The 23,142-nt window shown below is 41.2% G+C and overlaps 1 protein-coding gene across 1 annotated transcript in view; it reads right to left on the reverse strand.

Annotated features, from left to right (window-relative positions):
• Positions 1-10,152: 10,152 nt before the first annotated feature.
• grk6 (G protein-coupled receptor kinase 6) overlaps positions 10,153-23,142 on the reverse strand; it is a 30,523-nt gene continuing 17,533 nt past the window's right edge. The window contains exons 3-16 of the mRNA XM_010870960.4: positions 20,187-20,299; positions 18,570-18,647; positions 18,241-18,347; positions 17,744-17,836; positions 15,841-15,904; positions 15,308-15,448; positions 14,331-14,521; positions 13,561-13,598; positions 12,792-12,881; positions 12,406-12,614; positions 12,005-12,142; positions 11,502-11,639; positions 10,612-10,746; positions 10,153-10,301 (exon numbers count right to left, since the gene is read on the reverse strand). Coding sequence (XP_010869262.1) covers positions 10,251-10,301; positions 10,612-10,746; positions 11,502-11,639; positions 12,005-12,142; positions 12,406-12,614; positions 12,792-12,881; positions 13,561-13,598; positions 14,331-14,521; positions 15,308-15,448; positions 15,841-15,904; positions 17,744-17,836; positions 18,241-18,347; positions 18,570-18,647; positions 20,187-20,299 — 1,586 coding nt within the window. The 3' untranslated portion in view covers positions 10,153-10,250. The remainder of the gene's footprint in view (positions 10,302-10,611; positions 10,747-11,501; positions 11,640-12,004; positions 12,143-12,405; positions 12,615-12,791; positions 12,882-13,560; positions 13,599-14,330; positions 14,522-15,307; positions 15,449-15,840; positions 15,905-17,743; positions 17,837-18,240; positions 18,348-18,569; positions 18,648-20,186; positions 20,300-23,142) is intronic.

A 23,142-nucleotide genomic window follows, 5' to 3' on the forward strand; every position in this document is an offset into this window, starting at 1 on the left:
TCTTGGTGTTCTTTTTTAAGAGCAGATGCTTCTTCAACCTTTCATGTAGGCCAAGTTTGTGCAGACTCCTTCTCACAGTTGACTCATGATCTTCGGCATTGATTGTGGCAAAAAAGTTATGTTGATACCATGATGTCACCTTTGGGTTCGATCAGCATCTTTGGGTCCACTCTTGCTCTAAATATGGTGTTCCATGTAGGTGGCCAAAGGTCTGGAATTTCCTGCATATGTAGATGATCCATTGAAATGTGGAATGATGTACATCAAACTGCTTGAAACAGCTTTGTAACCACACCCAGACCCAGACCCAGAACCAGTCATCAAGAATCCTTCTTCTGAAAGCCTCGGATATGTATTTTGATATTGGCACTACACCAATCCAGACCAGGTTTCTAATCTTAATGGATGGCTGGACCTCCTGCTTAAGCTCTAATGATTTTCTAATCATGTGCATGTTGTGGTGTAGCTGATTCAAATTTTATATGATGGTAAATGTAGGAGTGTACAAACTTTTTCCACATAATGAAATTCAATTTCTCCTTATTTTAATTTCTTAAATGGTTCAAAAGTTAAATTTTTTTTGTGATTTGTTAAATTGTGTTACCTTTATCAATGAATGAGATGAATTGAAGCTACAAAAATGCAACCTTCCAGAGGGTGTACTTACTTTTTCACATAGTTTCACTTGCAGCCAAGGTTTGGCATAAACATTACCCAGAAATGAAGGTGCATACTCATATTATTTAAAATAAAATGTAAAGAAGCATCAAGACCGACATAGATCAAAGAAATGAAACATTAATAACAATAAAATATCTCAAACCTACCCTTTTCCTTAAAAACCTTAGTGAGCCATTCTGTCTCACAACCCCCAAACATTTTCCAAGACATCAAGATTTTCATATCTTTTTCGGGCCGAAATAAGAAACATCCAGCCAGCTCCAAGCCAAAATACAACAACATTTTTTTTTTTACCTCCAATATACATTAATTGAGAGGCCAATTGTTTAAAATGAAGTTAGTGTTTAAGAAGGCTTTTAAAGGTAGCCATTTTCACAAAATGTCAGACTTAGTTTGCCCCAGCAAAATGTCTACAAAACAACATCTGTGCTATTTTCCTGATGTGTCAGGAAGTCCCTATAGGTAGCCTGGTAGCAGAAGTCCCTGGGAGTTTGGGGAGCCAGTTTATGGTCCCCAAGTTGGTCTGGCACCGTAGCAGACCTAGGTGGAGTGAGTTGCATGAAATAAACTAGACTTTCTTCAGAGAATCTTTTCCACATGCCCGAGAGTTGACTTTGTCTAAACATAGGTCCTGTGTTTCATTTGAACACACACACACACACACACACACATATATACAACCACACATGTATACATACCGGAAGCACACACACACACAGGCACAGAAACATATGCACACACATACACACACCAGCTCTTAATGTAGTTCCAATGTTCACTTGTGAGGCGCACTGTCCTTGGCGAACATCAATGCCTCTATTGATTTTCAGGACCCCGTGGATTAAAAGCTCCTTGAAATTGTCTCTTTGTTCTGAAGTGAAAACATGTATTATTCTTGTTGGCTCTGACCTTCGCTTTACAGAGGGAAATCAGAGTTCACAGGAAGGTCTTGACAGTTTTTCCAATAGAAGCCTCGTTATAAGAGGAAACTAACACAATATAAGCAGCTCATAGACAGTTCAAAGATATTTCTTTAAAGGATGTTAATGCATTTTTAACAGTTCATATTTACCCCCAAAATATAAATTATATAATTTTTAAAATAATTGCAGTGTTTAAAGCCATGATTTGTCCCCAATTTCTGGTGGTGTACTTCAAAGGGAAAACTCAGTGGTCCATAAAGGAGGAATTTACAAGAGAACAGCACAGTGATAAACTTTGAACTATTATTAGAGCAATTATTTTCTCTTGCTTTACATGAGAGAGTGAAATAGGAATATTTTGCACTGTAGCTGCATTCTGGCCAAACATTCAGTCCTACATCTTTGACTACATGTACATCATTCCAGTCTTAGAAACGCATTTTCTTGACCTAAGCCCCACTAATCGTAAAAACTGTATATCCCCAGGCAAACCTATTAGTAAAAGGAAACAATCTGCACCTTTGTCATAATAAAGAATAGGAGAACGTGGCTCGGTCATAGTATTCGTGAGTGTGTGACTCAAGAAAATGTGACCTAGTGACTGAAAGCAAAACTTCCAGTCTTCCAGTCATAGATGTGAGCAATCATGTGCTCACTATAATGACATCAAAGTCACTCCGTCCATTGTGATTGGTTGTTGTACCCGAGTGTGACTGTGACACATGGCACGCGGAGTTGTCATTTCGATTGTATCGGTGACACAGCAGCTTTAGGGAGGCCAGGCCGTGGCATAATGGAAAGTATTGTCTTCAGATTGGGTCTTGCTCAGTCTCTCTCCCCCATGGCCCTATTCATGAGTATTCAGCTGAAAGTAGACTCAAGTTCTAATTTTGTAGTTTATGGACAATGCCTTTAGGACACAAGTCATGCAGTAACCCACCAAGTGTTTTAAATGTTATAACAGTTATGAATGTCACTATTTCAAGTGCAACAGCCTTTGTGTATTTTCTTACGGTTGACCTAGTGGGAGGATATTAACAGTGATGGGGGTGCAACTTCCCAAAGTGAGTCTTGCAATGAAAAACAGAAGGGAACATATGAGCCAAAAACATTTATAACATACAGTATAAAAAACATTTATTAACAACTTCATTAACAAAGTTAAAAACATCTCTATGATGAATACACAAAACCAAACTGTAAGCGAAAAGAACATTAAAAGGTGGTAACTAAAGCTTAGACAGAAACACTAAAATACACAAGTTACCAACCCTTTCAGGGACGTGCTCCTCTGTATAACCAGTCCAATAGAAAATGTTGAGCACAAACGCCCCCATTTGCCTGTCAAACTCTGAATAGGAAATTAACTGAAACTGTTAATGTGGAAAACAAAGTAAGCATACACACTTCTCTTATTCCACCTATACTCCAAACCATTGTGAGCAATGGCCACCAGACTGCTGTGATAAGCTCATCAGCAAAACACCTATCCAAGCGTGTAAGACCTGGCATGCGTCAGCAACGCTGGTGCGCCGAACATGAAGCCCTTATTATATTACGGCAATATAAAAAGGATCAGGGTGTCAGTCAGGGCGCCCCGGTGTACAGAAGACAATGACGTGTGCCAACGTTTACACCAGTAATTAAACACAAGGCTGCATGACACTGAATCAAGAGGTTGTAAAACTGATGCTGAAGCATGCATAGAAAATGGCATTACCATAATCTATCCCTGACATAAAACTGGCTTACACTGTTTAATTGTCTTGCTGAGAAGACAGACGTGATTTGATTCTATAAAACAGACCCATTTTAATCATACAACTCTGTGTTTATTGTTTTAACCTAATTGGAAGGTATTTGAAGGTAGGGACGTGTACGGACACAGAACTGTCCAAGGTATTTATTTCTGAGATCATGCTAGGACCTAGACAACGCAGTTTACTTTGTTCCTTTTGCATTGAGTAATAAGCTGAGATCCACCAGTGATTTTGAGGAAATCTGTGAGTGTGCAAATGCTTGTGCAAGGGAGGGAGCAGACACGTTTCGGAGGGTGTCATCAGCATACAAAATGAAGTTAAAAGTGCCTCACAGAGTTACAGATATTGCAGTTTTTCTTTATTTCTTGAGCACTTTTGTCCAAGTAGAATTCACATTTTTAAAACAGTTAACATACAGGTCACAACTGAAACACTGCTGGCTAAATTGACAAATTCCCTTACCTTAAGGCAGTACTTGCATCAAAACATAAATAGTAATTTAGGTCAATCATTACACATTGGCCCAATGAATCCTAACTCTGACTATCAACATATCCTAGCATATTTAACCCTCTTTTTCATGTAGGCCTATGTCCCATTTGTTAATACTCCGAGTATAGTATAGTTAGGTCCGGAAATATTTGGACACTGACAGACTTTCATCTTTAATTCAAGGGGTTGAACAAAAATATTTTATGAAACGTTTAGGAATTGCAACCATTTTCATACACAGTCCCCTTATTTCAGGGTCTCAAATGTAATTGGACAAATTAACACAATCATAAATAAAAATGTTGTTGAGCAGGCAATGACTGCTTGAAGTCTGGAACACATGGACATCACCAAACACTGGGTTTCTTCCTTTGTGATGGTTTGCCAGGCCTTTACTGCTGCTATATTCAGTTGTTGTTTGTTCGTGGGTCTTTCTGCCTTAAGTTGTCTTCAGCAAGTGAAATGCATGCATGATCGGGTTGAGATCATGTGATTGACTCTGCCATTGCAGAATATTCCACTTCTTTGCCTTAAAAAACAACTGGGTTGCTTTTGCAGTATGTTTTGGGTCATTGTCCATCTGTAGAGTGAAGCGCCATCCAACCAACTTCGCTGAATCTGAGCTGACAATATATCTCTATTCCCTTCAGAATTAATCTGGCTGCTTCTGTCACATCTTCAATAAACACTAGTGACCCAGTGCCATTGGAAGCCATGCCATCACACTGCCTCCACCGTGTTTTACAGATGATGTGGTATGCTTCGGATCATGAGCCGTTCCAAGCCTTCTCCATACTTTTTCCTTCCCATCATTCTGATACATGTTGATCTTAGTTTCATATGTCCAATGAATGCTGTTCCAGAAAAGGTTTTATATTGGTAAATATTTGTAAGAAAAAAAAACTGAAATATGTTGTTTACATCTCTTTTTTTTTTTTCTTTCATGTGCTTTCATCTGTTGTTTACAATGGAACAAGACAAAGGACAACTGGACCTTCTGGATATAAATCCCTCCTTCAAATCATTCAGAAAGAGCACAGACTGAAACATGCCCAAAGTTCCTCCATTCCCAGAGCTGCCAAACTCCCACCTCAAAAAATATCTACTGATCAGTCAACTCCATTGGGGATAACGGATACGTTCCACTGATTTGACAAAAAAAAGGTTTAACACTTGGACCGATGAGAGAACAAATGTATCACACAAATGTAGAAGTCCGCAGCCTAGATATTCCAACCAGTTGGTAACCACCTACACATCTAAAAGCTCAGAACTACTGTACTAGGTATCTTTAAGAAACATTGGAATATTTTAGACTCAGATCAAGCCTTAGAAAACACATTTCAATGTCAGTACACCAAGTGCATTTAAAGGGTTTTCCCTTCCCAGTCCGGGCCAAGACATAACTATCAAAAATAGCATTCATTGCAATTCTCATGATGTCATCCGTTAAACGCTGCCCTTGTGGCTTGTTTTATGTTGGAGTGACTAGAATACGTGAGCACAGTAGTTCCAACTGACGTGTAGAGGTTAGTTGCCCAGTGTCCCTTCACTTAAAAGAACGGGGCCACTCACAATGCAAATTCTTCAGCAGAAACAACCACAGAGATGATATTGATAAATACCAAAGAAATGATTGAACTGAATTTTCTTTTTACAATCCGATGTCTAAATCACCTTACGGAATTGATAACTATAAACATGTTTTGTCAGATAAGAAGACTAGTTCCAATTAAATAAAGATTTCATGCCAAACACTAAAAACATCTAGAATTGAGGTTCACATACTTTCGAGCAGCACTGAACGTTTCTTTGTAATTTGTTTTTATTAACCAATATACACCTCTGGAAAAAATTAAGAGACCACCACAACTTTTTCTTTCCTTTCCAAAAAAGCTGAAAAAGAAGGTTTTGAGTGAGGAACAGAAGGGTTAAAATTAAGAGACCACTACAAATTGAACGCTTCTGTTCCTCACTCAAAACCTTCCTTTTCAACTGTTTTGGAAAGGAAAGAAAAAGGTGCATTGGTCTCTTAATGTATTCCGGACATGTATTAACCAGCCCCACTGGTTTATATATTAAATACGCCGAAGACTGATAATACACAGTAACTGTCTACTACTCCCCTTAACAAGACAACTAAGGTGTTGGTCATCGCTAACCTAACTATGTTTTTCATTACCATAAAATGTTTGTTTGTTGTCTTTGTATGACTGATGAGGGCCACTAAAGTTTAAAACATTTGCCATAATAAAACGTCTACATTTTAAATGGGGAGAGCTTTTAAAATGTTGATGTTTTATTTGATTTTGCGTCTGAACATGGAATCATGTTGGTAGAGTGCTCTCCACTCTTTTCATACTGTTCTAGATATTTCAATACATTATGTTTAGAAAAGCATGTTGTGTCACTATCTGACAACTGTGTACTTCCTGGTAGTCAACAGTAATTAAATGGACAGAAGAGAGCCAATTAGCTAATGACCAGTAGAAACAATACATTCAATTCCTTGGTGACCCACTGCAGAGACAAAAACAAGGTTAAAACACTGGTTGCATAGACGCCAACTCTTTCTCTCCAACTCTCTCGACCAAAGTGCACAACGCCAGCAACAACCCGGTCGATTCTGACGATACGTTCAGGCCGTAAAGACAGTCTGGGACTCTTTTCAACTCTGTGTCTCCCTTCAATATATATATATATATAAAAAAAACAGTCTATTTGCAGCCTTATTTATTTTAAATCCATTAAAGAGGGTTGCCTGGCAACCGAGGGGAGGCTGGTGAAGGAAGAAAGGAAGAGGTGTGAGGAAGGGAGAGACCCAGATTACAGTTTGAGGAGGAGAGACTTAGACAGATAAAGGCTCTATCTGCCCAGTATGGTGAAGCAACTGTTGGGAACTGAGCTGCTTTAGTAGACCACAGTATGCAGCGCTGTTCAGGGATGGTGGATACTAACATCTATGCAGCATTACACTTCTAATGTCAGGTGATGGACCTGCTGCACCCATCAACTGCAGCTTTTCTCCAAGTACATTACCCCTCCAAAGGTTTAGCAAATTAATCGGACACCAAACTCATTTAGGTAAAGCGGAGGTCATGAAAAATCGGTTGATCGGTAGCCCTGCTCGAGGCTCAAGCCCCATAGTTTCCATCTACATCCCCCAAGCCACCTGTATGACATTTCAAACGGTCCTAAATCTGTGGCGGTCGCAAGAATTACACCAAGCAAGCCAAAGCTAAAACAAACCACATTTTTATTGAAGTAAACTATAATATTTCATCCCCAAAATGTGTGACACATTACGTTCCAGTTTAACTGGACGTGACTAATGTACTGTAGTTTTACAGGCACCTATGGAGACAGGTCAGAGGCAGATAGTTACAGTTGATTTAAGGGAGGACAGAGCAAACCAAAGAGCTCAAACACATCACATCTTAGTGATACATTGCACATTTATACAAATTCATCATTATTCATTATTATTGACTCCACTTCCATCCGCCATTCCTGTCAACATGTGATCTCGATCATCATCACCATTCTCTCTGCTTGAATATGCTTCCATTTGGCATGTTTACAGGGGTGTGATGGTCTAAAATGACAATGGAGTCAGAGGGTGGTAACGTGAATGAAGTCACCTTCCTGAGCTCAAGAAGTTATCACGCGGTTTAGCAGGAAATGCCAAAGCACAAATGCATTACGGCGTAACGCAACATACGTGAGGTGGATTTAGTTACGATGGCTCTGACAAAGGCGACTGGCACTAAAACGTTATTTAAAGTACATATGGACATAGAACACAATAGAATTTCAGATTTGGGGAAAAAAGAAACCTGTCAATTATGTGAAGTGCAACACGAAGAGTGCCTTCAAAATGTGAAGGCTTAATGCAGTCTGAACATAGTTGGCAAAATGTAAAGAGTAGCCAATGGCAATATTTTAAACATTTCACTGAAACAGTAAACCAGTAAAAACATTGAACACATTAAAAAACAACATATTAAAGAAATGTAATGATGGCATGACAATGTAAGGAGGCAAGCACCTTATTAAGGACATGAACAGTTTAACTGTCTAGATTGAGCCTACCATGCCTTTCAGGGCTGTGTTAATTGATACTGTACCAAAATAACTGTTCCAATCTTTACTGAGGTAAAAAATGTACTTATTGTAAAAGGAAACTGATCTCATAATTAATTTCTAAACCTGTTACCATGTTCTCCACTTTTGGGTTTGAGAAACTAACAAAGATTTAGACAACCTCATGATGTTCAGAGTAGGCTACAGTAGAATGTTCTCTCATTATGAACAGGACATTAGAGGGTCTAGTGGTTACGGTAACATTTGGACACACAAGAGTGCACGCTAAGGTGACCAGACGTCCCCATTTTCCAAGGACAGTCTGTGATGGCCTGTCCCCCGGCTACAGCGCCCCCCAGTTTGAACTTTCAGAACGAAACAGGCTAACTCTGGTTCTACTGACCTTTTATGTATCATCGGCTAGTTCTTTCAGTGATATATTGTTGTAACCATAAACAACCAGTTTTTACGATGCAGCGAAAACTGGAGGAGAAATCCATGTTTGCGTGAAAAAAAAGAAAAGAAAAAAGGGTAGAAAATGTCCCCGGTTTCCGACATCCAGACACCTTAACACACACACACACACACACACACACACACACATATACATAAAACAGGGTATTGCAAGAGGAATTTGACAGAGCTATGACACTGACAGACAAACAGACTCACGACCTCCCTCCTCTCACAGTGTGTAAGCTTGGCTCAGGAGCACATCATAAAGACAAATCATACCATTAGCCCTGCTCGTGGTGAAACTGTTGTTGTTGGAAATTTACCTTGGTAAAAAAAGAAAAGAAAATGTTGCTAAAAAAAATATTCTAATTAGAACTTCACACTGTACAGTACAGTATATACTGGAATGTAGGCAAGTTAATCTGAGAACAACACAATAAAACAATCTGATTAATGACATTAGGGGACAGTAGTCTGGAGTGCTGAGGTTTCCACTGAGATGGTTCGAATCACTCAGGTCCTCCTCTTCCTCTGTGTGACAGAGTCTCTGGCAAGGAGAATTCAGAGTGAAATCCCATCATCCCATCGTATGTCAGGGAGCTCAGTCCTTTTATAGTCCCACATCTACAAGGAGGATCCCAGGGTGCTCCATAACACAGGGACACGCATCAGTATGGCAGACAAATACAACGTACATCAGTGGCAGTGGAGACAGACAGAGAGAGAGAGAGACGCAGTTTGGCCTGAACCACCAGATATTTATACAAAATACGGTCATTACATGAGTACCTTAAACCATCAAAGGCACCTTGAATGGGAAGGACTTCAGTATAAAATAAAAAATATTTTGAGAATTAAAACACGCCAGTTTGGTTATTAGTGCATTGCTAAATTCAACTCAGGAGGTCTGTGAAAAATGTGTAGAGTCCTACGACATCTAAAGGATGGCATGGTGGAGGAAACCTCCGGCCCACTCTACTCTATACACATCTTATAAAAGGTCCTTTTTGGCCACGGACTTATGGTATTGTAATGCAGGGCATTTTTAGACAATTTCTGTAGATCAGTATATGGTCTGGAACAAACATGCTTTATACTTAAACCCGGATTCTAAGGAAGACACACTTTTTTTTTTTACAGGTGAGTGTCACATATGATAATCAATTACACTTGTTTCCACCTTTTATGCATTGTTTAGTCATATTGATATGGTTTATCATGTGAATAGATAAAGCCCTAAAATGTACATATACCTAGAGTTTACCTCAGCCTTTAATTTCTTTTAAAGCTTACACTTCACACAAATATCCTAATTTGATTGTCTATAATTGCATGAAGTAAATACAAATAATATCTATACCTACATATAAAAATATTTTTGGATGTATGCTTTTCATTTACACCCCATTTAGCAACACTGTTAGCAATGTGAGCTCAGTCAATACTTTTGCATGACAAAGAAAAGGAGTAAGAAAAACGTAAGAGGCTTGCGCTATTGGCGGAGAAACAATGTCAACACAGCAATGTTAGGCTTACATTTTGTTGCCTTGAAATGATGAAAACGAGGACGGGTCTTTATCATGATTACATTTAAATAACATGGTCTTGGCTATATACCGAAAATATACATTCCAATATATATATATATATATATATATATATATATATATATATATATATATATATATATATATATATATATATATATATATATATATATATATATATATATATATATATATATATATATATGTATGTATATATATGTATATATATAGAACTATATTAAAAATACAAATGTGCAAAATCTGTAAACAAATGAGATACTCGGTGCAGCTGGGAGGAGGATGCTCAGTCACAGCCTGGTAGGCTCCTCGTCACTGTCGCTGCAGTTCCCACAGCAGTCCTGACAGGTGGCAGCAGAGAGCAGGCATTTACCAGGCGGTACACGGAGATGTTCATGTGGAAAACAATGGCGTATTGATAAGACATGACGTCAATGACGAAAGCCCCTGGAGAGCAACGCCCATTACTGCTCAGCGCATGCAATCTTACATAGAGAAGTACAGGTGATCATGAACAACACAGCAGGCCGCTTCAAACACATCCCATTACTCAATACTCTTACAGACACCTACAGCCAGAAACATCTAGACACCTAACTAAATCAAGTCAGTGGAGTCACGTAGACACAGCACAAAGATGGCAGATCTCACCTGTCTCCCAAAAAGCCTCTGTAGCAGCCCCTGTTTAGGAGGCGGTGAGGGCTGGCCTCTCCAGTCCAGATCCGGGGGAACGGTCCCGTCAGTGTGAAACACATTGAGCTCTTGAAAGCACTCGGACTCGATCATCTGGTACCAGAAGTAAAAGCACCAATCACAACCTCTAATCCACGATTACACAGCTTCTTAGATTGAAGCGTTCACAATTCAGGGATCACCAAAGCATAGAAGGGGAAGTTGAAACGTCGTCTCAAACGGCGCCCTCTTCCCTAAATAGGGTGCTACATTTGACCAGAGCCCTACGAGAGCTACCTAAAGAAGACCAAATACACATTTCTGAATGTTTCCAGCATGCTATTGATCGATATTGTGAAACGAAAGGCCATCTTGACAGGATGGAGAAGTGAAATCATCTAAAAATACAGCCAATATGGGCACATTGTCTTAAAGCATATTTGGCAAGAGTTTTGAAATGATGATGTCCAATCTAACTCAGCCTCAACCTGTCTCTGAAACCACGGGCTATTCCATAGACTTATTTTAAAACACTACTTTTGAAGACAGATGGACCTTAAAGGCTGTATTTATGCAGGCAGCCCAATTGAGCTATTTGGCCCAATTATTTGCGATTTACCTGTTTGGTCAAAAGTAAATAATTCCATATTCCATCTAAATCATTTATTTATTAAATAATGTTGGGATGCACATCTAAGGGGCTGGTTTCTCATGTCTCCACACGGCGTCTTAACACTGCTTGGATATTGCATACGTTCACAGAACGTTCCGGGATATGTTACAGATCTTCAGTGCAGGTGGCTGTGTGTGTGTGTGTGTGTGTGTGTGTGTGTGTGTGTGCGCGCGCGCGCGTGTGTGTGACCTCTGACCTCCATCTGCCACGGGATGGACACGCTCCCTGTGGACACTTTACAGTAGAAGGAGTCATCTTTGGGCTCCAGCTCCACCCCCTTGACTGTGGAGAACTGCTCGATGTCCAGCACATCCTTACAGTATATGGCCTGGGGCTGGGGGAGCAAACAGTGCATGTCTAATGTACATCTTGTCTTCATTGTACTGTACGTTATGATATAAAGTGCTCGTGCTCAGGCAATGCCTTCTTAGTTACTCAATGGAACTGTTATATGGTCCTAGCGAATAAAGACATGCATTAACACACTATCAGATCAAGAGGAGGAAGCTGATCCTAGAGGAGAACAATACTCTAGAAAGAACTAAAGCCTAGACGTTGCTTCTCAACACAGGAATTCTCTTGGACGTGTGTCACCTTTGGAATCTACGGTATCTGAAGAAAGCATTAGGGGATGACAGCATTTTTACAGTGAACAGGTTGCACCAGAGCCATATTAGGACACCCGATACATTTCCTTACATCAGGGATGAAGGGGGCCTTCAGCCTGCCAGCCTTCAGCCTCTTGAAGTTGATGGATCGAAAGATAATGTGGGCCTTCACCTCCGCCGCCCCCTCCCCTTGGCAGCCCAACCGCTCACTGGGCTCTTTGACCAGCAGCTGGGGGAAGACACGTGTGACAGCAAGCAAATATGTGATCCTGTTGATGTTATCCGGCTCTGCTTATTACACCGATCTGCTTTTTGCATTCTGAGCCGGTCTTTAGGTACTGAATGCAAATGTCAGAAAGCACGACCCTGGTTTCACAACATCACCACCATAAAAACACATTCTGATATGCAAAGCCAATGCGTGCGCTAACAGACAGCACAGCGCGAGGCTGTGTTGTTACCACGCAGCATTCTGATGCACTAGCCTCATACCATTTTACACAGGGACTTGGCATCCTCGGAAAACTTGTCTGAATACTCCTCCTCTACGTCTGTGACCAGCCTCTCCACGTCCTCACGCTTTATCTTCTTCTTGCGCTGTTGAAAGGGCGACTGACCCTCAATCATCTCATACAGCAGGCAGCCCAGGGCCCACCAGTCGGGGCTGAAGGTATAGCGCTCATTCTTCACTACCTCCGGAGCTGACACGTGCACGCAGACACATGCACGCACACGCACACGCACGCAGACACACACAGACACACACATATTTCGGGAAACTTTTCTGCATGTTGTTGGTCATTTATAGTGTCTCCGTTCAAGTACGGTAACAGTATCGGGACAAAAAGGTGTTGAATATTTTGTTGAATGGTGCTTACCCATATAGCCCACGGTGCCCACACGACCCTTGATGTTCTGTCCCTCAGGTACATGGACGGCCAGGCCTAGATCGGATATCCGGATGTGGCCTGACAGGCACAAAACACAACCCGTTACAGTACACCAGCCAAAGCTGGAAGTGTTAACATTACCATGACATTATCTTCATTGCTGATGTGAGGAACATGTCCTGTAGCATGACACAACCAAACACATACTATAAACCTAAGCCACTTCATGCTGGAACATTCAACATTATTATGTGACAGGCTATCTAGTCTGGCCAGAGATGGCCAGAGATGATATACATCAAAAGACCATCCTTTGGTCACTTGATATACAAAATCAAACACCAGAAAGTAATGTACTGTGGAAACCTTATCAGTTGTTTGCTGAAGAGCACTATTCAGTGGTCACAGGTTTCACTGACAACCATCAGAAAGCACCTCCGGTCTTGAGTGTTTTCCATAAAGAGTGATAGAGGCCTCAAGTAGACTAAAGACCATGTATTCATTGGCAGCGCAATTGAGGACACCATTTTGAATTAGTCAGCCGGTTATAGCAGTGGTATAGTTCTGACAACTCCGAGAACAAGCCTGTGCAAGCTATTGTTCCAGGCCATCACAGACACAACTGATATATGAATCAATAAATCAGGACCATGACAGCTTAGGTGTTGTCGTTGCAAGGTCAAGGGTTGGTCTCCAAGATGATGGTCCCTAAAAAACGTGACATAAGAAATGAATAAATGGCTCTATCTCTACTCACCATAGTCATCAAGTAGTATATTTTCAGGCTTCAGGTCCCTGAAAGTAAGAGAGCAATACTAGGAGTTATGAAACCAATTACTAACCTGCAACTCCTCAACCAATGTTGTGAGTAGCAGACAGACAGATCTGCTCTTTCTTTGATCCCACACTGCTCTCTCCACCTTGCCATATATAGTACTAACGCTATCAATCATCCCATTCTTATCTGTCCCTATCACTCCCTTTGGCCTTTTAAATGGGCACTGTGTAGAATCCTGCCTCTAACATTTACAAGACTGAATATAAACAATAACATCCCTTGTCTCCTCTTCCTCATCCCTTACTGAACAAGGCATGAATGGTATTAGCTAGGTACAGTACTGTGAGAGGCTAAAGCAAGTGTGAGGAGACCACATGTGAATACAAACTGATAGACTGACCGGCGAGAAAGTTTAAATGGGGAATATCTCAGGCACATTGAACAATTTTGTAGTAAAACATTCAGATGTGGTGTGGTCATTTGTGTGTATTTGTGTAGACATGTAACATATGGCCCCTTTAAGCTCATAGTTGTGTCAAAATCAAGCTCAATGGAGATTTCTATTGACCTTGATTCTTTTTTGTCCAACACTAAGCTTAACCCCATCTCCGTCAAAACACCCCTAAATAGACTCCATGAATCTCAGTGATCTCGGAAGGACAGTTGTGTATCCACCTTACCTACCTTTAAGAACAGCTTTATTTGTTTTTTTTTTGTTTGTGTGTGTGTCAGACTGATTGTCACCTCACCTATATACTATCCTCTCTCGATGAAGGTCCTCCAGGCCACACACCAGCTCTGCAGCGTAGAACACAGCCCTTTTCTCATCAAAGCCAGCATCTCCCATGTGGTAGATGTGGAACTTGAGGTCGCCCCCGTTCATCAGCGTCAGTACCAGACACAGAGCATCCTTCGTCTCATATGCGTATGCTAAACTTACCTCCAAGGAACACACATGACATTAATTGCATTCACTAGGCACAGCATTTAAGACAAACTGAAGAAAATGGAGTGAAACAAGAAGCTCTTGCTTTCATCTGTTATGTTGCAAAAAATGCCGCTACATTTTACGAAGATACGCTCAGCCCCTGGACTGGCAACATCATAGGAAATAGATTACATTCTCAGGCTCTCAGGAGGTTTTTGCTAACATGCATCTTTCCCCATAAATAATGACAACCTAGTTACAAACATTGGAGGAACATTCAGGGTAACGTTCCAAAACTGCTCTCTCTTCCTAGAATTGCTGGGACCCCGGTCAACCCGCTAACAAATATTACTACAGGTACTGTTCAATAGCATAAAGTGTTAATGAATATGTCTGCTCTGCAATAAAAGCTTGTGGGACTTAGTTGTCTGTTGAAGGCAATAGTTGTTCGTTTCCTCTCTGATTCTACCGGCACTGATCTTCCATCTTATGGCCTGGAGTATTTTTACTTATTGGACAGGTGCAGATAAAAGATAGAATCAAGGTTGGGTTCCCACATAATCAGTTAAGCCATAATTTGAGCCAAAAGTAACCTAAATAAGCATTTGACCATCACAACACATCTGACACACAACTGTATATATTGGGGCTTTTAAGAGTGGAGTCAGATGGACAAAAAAGGACTTCACAAACACAGACGCCGAGTTATGACTTACTGTCTTGTGGACGAGACACTCGACTTTAAACAGACGTGACTCATGGTAAGAGGTGAAAAGGGTAGGCAGTTTGCATACTTACTACAAATCTACTGTTGACTTTCTCTAGAATCTGCTTCTCATTCAATGCCATGGACTCTCCTTTCCTCTTCTTGATCCTCTTCTTCTCCAACTTTTTACATGCATACATCTTCCCTGTGGCACGCACCTGGCATGCACAGACCTGAGAACAGCATAGAGTAAGAGAAAGAGAGATGGCACTGGGGGATTATATTGTATCAGGGGTCATTAACAAATTAACTCCTTATTTTAGGTTTGTCATAGCCAATAAACACTTCATTTTAATATCTATTATTTAGCCAAATAAATACACCGGTCATTTCACTCAAGAAGAAGACAAACTAGTGCCAGTCACTTCCTGAATACAAGCAACAACACAGTTTGACCCATTTTTTATATATGGAATCACAACCACAGAGATCTTTTCATTCCTCTGAGGGTCCGATGATGATTATAAAAGACTACTATATTTATTTCCCATTATCCTCTTCTTCAATATAATTACAAATGAATGTAAGCTTTAATTAAGCAGAAGGAGACAAAGTGAATGCTTACCTCGCCGAAGCCGCCCTTCCCTAACACCCGGTACTGTCGGAAAGTGTTCTTGGTGACTGGCTGTCTGTGAGAACACGTAAACGGTCAACACAAACACAAACACAAAAGATTGTAATTCTGAGGGAATCTACTCAACTGCCAACATCCAGTGACTGGACGACAGTAATGCATCTGAACATAAATATCTAGCTTTTAAAGTATACAGCTTGATTTGACACCTATGGCCCCTTAAAATGCCCTATGAGTAAAGAGCGCACCATTTGGGATACAAGGTGAGACAGCGTGGGTGAATGTAAATCACTGTGAACAAAGACCTCTATAGTGCAACCCCCAAAAAGGTCTGACCAAATCCAATGCAAAAAACAGACAAGGGCAAATACATTTTCACAGCACCTATGCACCAATCTAGGATGTTTCCAGGAAAACCACTACACAATCACTCCAGAGAGAGTGGATACATATGTTAATCTACATGAATATATCTTTAAATAAAGAAATCTGTTCCACAAATAACGTGTTTGCAGTCCAGGCTTGATAGTTTTGCTTTGATAAAGTTCCGGAAATATCCTTTATAAAATCAGCATGAATAGGGATGTGAAACAAACTATGACTGTAGGGTATACCTCAAAATTACACAATCAATAGAACTATTACGTGCGTTGAATGTGGTTGTCTTAACAAATACATATAAAGTCCTAAAAAGTAACCTGGCCTAAACCCTACTGGCAAAGCAGCAGAGCAGTTGATACGATTCAGTAAACACTAAGAGGAGGCACAAATAAATAAACCACATCAACAGAATATATCTTTTTTTGCCAAGCATAGTGGCTCTCGCTCAAAGACCCGGCCCAGAGGACGGGAGGACAGTATGGAACTGGAGTGCAGAAACCTGCCATGTAATTCCTTAGACTGTGGTGACATTTTCTCAGGGTGTAATGTGAGTGTGTGTGTGTGTGTGTGTGTGTGTGTGTGTGGATGTGTATGTATGTATGTATCTGTGTGCACCTGTGTGTAACGTTGTGCTCATAAGTGTGGGAGCCAGGAAAAGGGTGTGTGTGTTTCTTGAAGAAAAATAAGCAAAAGAAGTGATTTAGGAAGGGAAGAGTATTAGAAATGCAGAAGAACGTGGATACATTGTCGTAAGTCATTGAAAACTGAAGAAAGTGGATTGTACTAAGATCGTCCCACCTCTGAAAGGTTCCTCCCATCACCCCGCTCTCTGGAACACTGGAGCTCTAACAGAGTGACCATCATGTTCTCGGTTACCTCCCTGACCAATGCCCTTCCCTCTCTTTCTACAGTTATTTCCTTCGACATAATGCCTTGGTTGTTTTACTCAGACACGCATTGTGGACCGCGGGCCCTTACATAGGCAGGTGTGTGTTTTTCAAAATCATGTCTGATCAATTGATTTTACCGCAGGTGGATTCTAATCAAGTAGAAAACATATCAAGGATGATCAAGGGAAACAGAGTTCAAGTGCAATAGCGGAGTCTGAATACTTACGTAAATGTGATACACCTGATTTTATTTTGTTTTAAATTTGCGAACATTTCTAATAATTAGAAATATTATAAGAAATCTACTACACAATGTCAGGAACACAATATATAAGGAACATATGAATTGAATCCATTTTAAACTAAAGCCGTAATAAAATGTGGAAAAGGTAAAGGGGTCTGGATGTTATCCAAATGCATCGTACATTAAATGCTCAGGGACCCTTTCTGGCTTGACAGGGCCACTTTTACAACCCGTGGCATCCTTATTAATAGGTGTATAAAGAAAACTGAACCGCCAATTCATTTCTCTGGGCCCACAGTCTTTAAGGGCGAGGAACCACCTAACATCCATGTCCAAAACAGTGAAATTCTCCATTAATGTCCACAGCAGGCCACTGTACCTCTCAAGCCATTTCCACTGAAGGAATCGGTTATAGTACATGCTGTCAATGTAGTCCGCAAAGGGAGCCACACTCAGGTAGTCATGGATCAGTCTGCAACAGAGGACACAGACACACACAGGTCAAAACAAATTCAGTCCATTCAGAGTTTTCCAAAAACGTTTTGGGGCCTATTCATCTACCACACTGCTACACCACGAGCCTATATTTCGGACGACTATTGTCCTAACATAAATATCCACAGCCAGAGTGAGGAGCGTCAGAAAGGGTATGTTCAGGTTCGTAGTGTTGTTGGAAGGTTGAAGAATGTTGCCAAATGGAATAGTGGGTGAATGGAGTGGCTTGGGGTTGTTCATTGGCCAAAAATATTACCCGTCGTTTGAAACGGACTTCCTGCAGTGAGGAAATGATCACCATTCCACATGACCAATGAGTACAGTAATGAATTGTGTTAGACGTGACTATACTTCCTTGCTAATGAACAGACAGTAACTCACTTGGTGCATTCATTGAAGAGCTCTTTACAGGGCTCCAGCTCCTGCTCCAATCTCGCTGAAAACTGGCCCACCATGTCCTCCCCCAGCTCAGGGACGTGATCCTCTGACTACAGGGCAACAGCACGGTGTGAATTATGCATATGACATCATAGATCCAGATTAAGTCCATTCCTGGATTACAAAACATGCTCAATGGAGTATCTGCATTGAAAAGGGATTTCTAGTCCAGGAATAGGTTTAAGATAGGTCTGGGAAATCATGCGTCACCATTATACAGTGCCCGTCCTTAAAACACTCATTGTCCGAGTATAACGCTTCTTCTTCAATACCTTTGGGTTGAAGTACTTGTCTAAGAGCTCCTGAGCGCACTCCCTCCTCTTCTCATCTGGACTGACTTCATACTCTGCCTGTGGGGGGTGGGGTAAATGCAGAAGTCAAACACAAGCGCCCACACACACACACACAAACCAGTTTAGTGACAGCTGCTCCAACAGGTCCGTCCTACCCATTCACTGTAGTAAGTAGTCGACAATCACATTACCTTATGCAAGACGTTCTGTACAACCTCTAGTGAATATCACCGGTCCAAATATATTTTAAGCCATTATTCGCCAATGTGCTTGAGGGGGAAACTATCACATTTCTCATACTGCTTTCAGATAGAAATTGCGGGTTTGTTGAGGTATGATTCTGGGCGTCATTAGGTTACCCTGCTCTCACTAAGCGGTAGCAGTGACTCCCCCAGCTAGCTCGGGCGTCTGCAAAGCTAGCGGAGGTTATCAGGTGAGTAAGCGTGCCCTCGCGCTTGTTAACCCAGGAGACTTGCGGGTCGGACAAGCAGTGTGGGAAAACCAAAAAAAATGGAGGGGCAACCTGGGATCACATGCAACAACCTTCAACTCTCCTGGTTTTTTTGTAGGACGTTGTTTAGAAAGAAACAGGGCCACAGATACAACTGAATATCAAAACCCTGGGGGGAAAAAGATGGGTGAAAGGTTTTCCTGATTTCTAAACAACCAAGAAAAACTACCTCATTACACAATAGCACAGTTCTATAGACCCACTCACATGGGTTCCACTAGTATTTACCACTGTGATTCATATCCCTGTTGGCGATTCTGGCACTCTGTCGAGTAACACAGCATTAGGCCCCTATTTCATGCCATCATCCATTCAGCATCATGATTTACGGTAAGCTAAGAGCCTCACTGTGAAGTGCTTCCGCTGGACTCACAGCCCAACTTTCCCATAATAGTTAGTGACAGTTGAGACGGTTCAGATTTCATTTGCTCTCACTCATGTAGCCCAGGCTCTGTGTGAGGCACTAAGGAGTGCAGTAAAAGGACGTGATCACTACTTATGAAGCAGGAGTAGACTGATGAAAGCTGTTGTCTGGATGGACTGCTTTCTCTTAATAAGTCAGACATCTATTCATGACTGGACTGCTACTTAGTGTCTTTGTTATTCCACTACCCATCATCCCCTTAAGCTTTTTTTTCCCCCACTTGAAAGCTGAAACATTTCTTAATCAACCGGAGGATCTTGCAACAAGATCATTATTATTGTGTATGAGTTATAGAGCAAGCATGTGCTCCAGAAAGCTAGGTCAGAAGAACGCCAACACAGCTCCACAACGGTCAGCCCTGGTGCAGGGAGCACGTTCAGGTTTATCATCGATTCATCCGGAGGGGGCTCTTAACAACACCCCGGTCGTCTCGCCTACCCCCCAACATACACCTCCTCTGCCGCCCCCCTCCAAAACTGCCTCCCAGTGGTCGATTGTCCTGTACTAGCCTCCCCTCTTACGCTTCCCTCCCCTGACATTTCCCACCTCAAACCCTTGGGAACCACAGTGCCAATCAGACAAGAGAGTTCAGCCCTTCAAAAGATGTGAATCTCAAGCACATACAAAACATGTTCCAACAATGTCTGTCTGTTTTTCTTACCACAGCGTCCAGGAATTTGACACAGCGCCTCAGCTCATCCCGGGTTTCACAGAACTGCCGGAAGAGCGTGCGTCCAATTGGCTGCTTTTCACAAAGGCTGTTGTAGTCTTTCTCTGTGAAAGGAGACAAGACAAACAATACAGGCCAGTTGCATATAAGACAAACCGATATATAAAGTACATATTACAACAGCTTATCCCTCCTCAGAGGCATTGGTGTATATTGCACAATATATAAACTCACTGAACATTAGCAAATATCTGAGCACTACGGTATGAAACCACTCCTACACAGTTCTCCCTAACCACTGACTGAAAAATACAAGCCTGTATATAACCTACCAGCAGCACAGTCAACTACTTAAAAAGAGAAATCATCTCATGACCTTGTATGAATGGTAATGGGCAGGTCTTCTACATTTATTAAATGATTAGGCCCCATTTTTCTCTTCAGCTAGTGTATGCAGCGAAAAACACATAGCTAAAGGAAAACAGTGACTTACATCTGTGATCTTAGTTAGAATGCAAAGGAGATCCGGCAGGACACAACAGGGCTCAAAATACTAGTGTGATTATTTTGGATACAGCCCAGCCAGTTAAGGACAACATGCATTTTTGGTAAGTGCGAGCCTTAAGACTAGCCTATACATAGTAGTTTCAAGACTAGCATATGTGGAAGTGTTAGGCCTAGCCCTGTATGTGTCGTAAGGTAACCTACACGTTATATTCTGAAAAACAAATACTGAATCTATTTTTAATTTAATTAATTTATTATTGTTACAAGTTTATTATGTTATGAGGTAATACTCTAGATGTCCGGTAATGCAAGACATATATCATATTTCAGGTTGTAGCCTTATCTCGGTCCATTTCAGAAGATTTTTGGGAAAACCCGGCATGGATAACTAACATTTCAATGTGCAGTGAGAATGCTCTAATACTTGTCTAGTATACTTGCATATATAATCTTATTGGTCTCGGATCAAATTACGTCTGCCCTTTCATGGTATTACAAAAACAGCGCAATGCACTTCTTTCTGCTCAACAACGTTGGTAGACACATGTTCTCGGTTCTGTTGTGCATCTACAGGTCCCTGAGTGCCCCCACCCCAGGGCCCTATGCTAGGTAGCCTCTGACTGCATTCTACAATGAAACGACGAAGAGGACAAACAAGATGACCCCCTAATAGTGGTTTCATAAAGATAATCACATTAGCCAGAATGCAATTTCATTCCGTCCCTGACAGAGGCTCTATTGACAGTAAGACTTTGGAAAATATCATGCCGATCCCCCTTTCAGCCCTGGCCTTTTTCAGATCTATTGTTGCTTTCAATAGACGGATGGTTTTGGCCCCGTTGTAAGACCACCTGACTCGATTAAAATGCAAGTCAGAAGATTGGGAGGAAAAAGGATGTCGGGCCAATAAATTCTAACTACATTTGATGTAATTTGATCAATCAAAAAAAAGACGGTGAAAGCTTGACTCCATGGCTGAACGTTTACACCAAAGAAGGACTCATCCAAACGTGCAGCGATGCCACAAATTTGACAATCATCCCACAAGGTCACAGCCCTTTAAACCAAAAACAGTAGACTATCGGGATTCTGTGAATTTGCACCATACTGCACCGATACTACACTCTGCCTTCTTCCATCTAGTCTCTCGGCTTGCTGCTCCGACGGTCAATGAGGGCAAATCTCAGATTGAGTAAAATGTATGGAGAGGGGAGGGGGGAGTCAAATGTATGGAGAGGGGAGGGGAATCCGTAAGCATGGGTGGTGGCGCAATAAACCTGAAGCCAGCACTCATTAACGAGTAGAGTGCACAAAGCTTTATTGAGTACTGGATGATTGGAGGACCACCCCAGGCTGCACATGGGCACCTGTTGTGGGCTGTGGAGGACATGAGAAGGACTTTCATTTAGAAGATGAGAAGCGTTGTTCAGCCAGTAGGGTTTAGGTTATTATGCTCCATTGGGTGGAACAGTATCTTTAGCTTCCTTGGAGAGTTGGAAGACAAACTATTTAACTGGGCGAAGAGTGGACATTCTCCAGTCCTTAATTAACATAGGGCAGTAGACCATTTTTTACATATGAGAGTTCCTGCACATGTCTGCCTCTATCTCCCTGCACATGTCTGCCCCTGTCTATGCGCAGGTCTGCCTCTGTCTATGCGCAGGTTTCTGCAATGAATTCTGCAATGTTTTTATGGTTATCCTTTATTCATAGAAATGCTTACTCCAATGTTTTTTCAGGCATTGTGGTTGGCAGAACACCTGAGACACCTGAGATTGCATTTTATTGAAATATATTGCTCCAGAACATAAAACAGATTTGGTTAGGTAGCTTTTTTCTCAACTTGTTTCAGTATCTTTGTCGCAAGTTAAGCTAGCCAGCAAAGAAGCTCAGCTGCTAACTTTTGATTTTGCGGTGTCTGTTTTTCAACACAAACTTCCAATTCTGCTTCTTTGTGGATGACCATCATTTAAATAAAAGACATCCAGCACAACATAATAGAGAGCTAAAATGAAATGTGAACAACACATTGGGAGTAGATGGTGCTCCGTTTCCATATTCTGTAATAAGAGTGAACATATCAAAAGTATGAAATAACACTTACGAAATAAGGTACTAACCAGGAAAGTATTTTGGGTTTTTCAAAGTAGCCACCCTCTTCCTTAATGACAGCGTTGCACACTCTTAGATTTCTCTCAACCAGATTCATTAGGTAGACACATGGAATGCCTTTCCAACAGTCTTAAAGGAGTTCCCACATACAGTATCTCACAAAAGTGAGTACACCCCTCACATTTTTGTAAATATTTTATTATATATTTTATGTGACGACACTGAAGAAATGACACTTTGCTACAATGTAAAATAGCGAGTGTACAGCTTGTCTAAGTGTACATTTGCTCTCCCCTCAAAATAACTCAACACACAGCCATTAATGTCT

This window comes from Esox lucius, chromosome 7 (genome assembly GCF_011004845.1).
Source record: "Esox lucius isolate fEsoLuc1 chromosome 7, fEsoLuc1.pri, whole genome shotgun sequence".
Classification (NCBI taxonomy): Eukaryota; Metazoa; Chordata; class Actinopteri; order Esociformes; family Esocidae; genus Esox; species Esox lucius.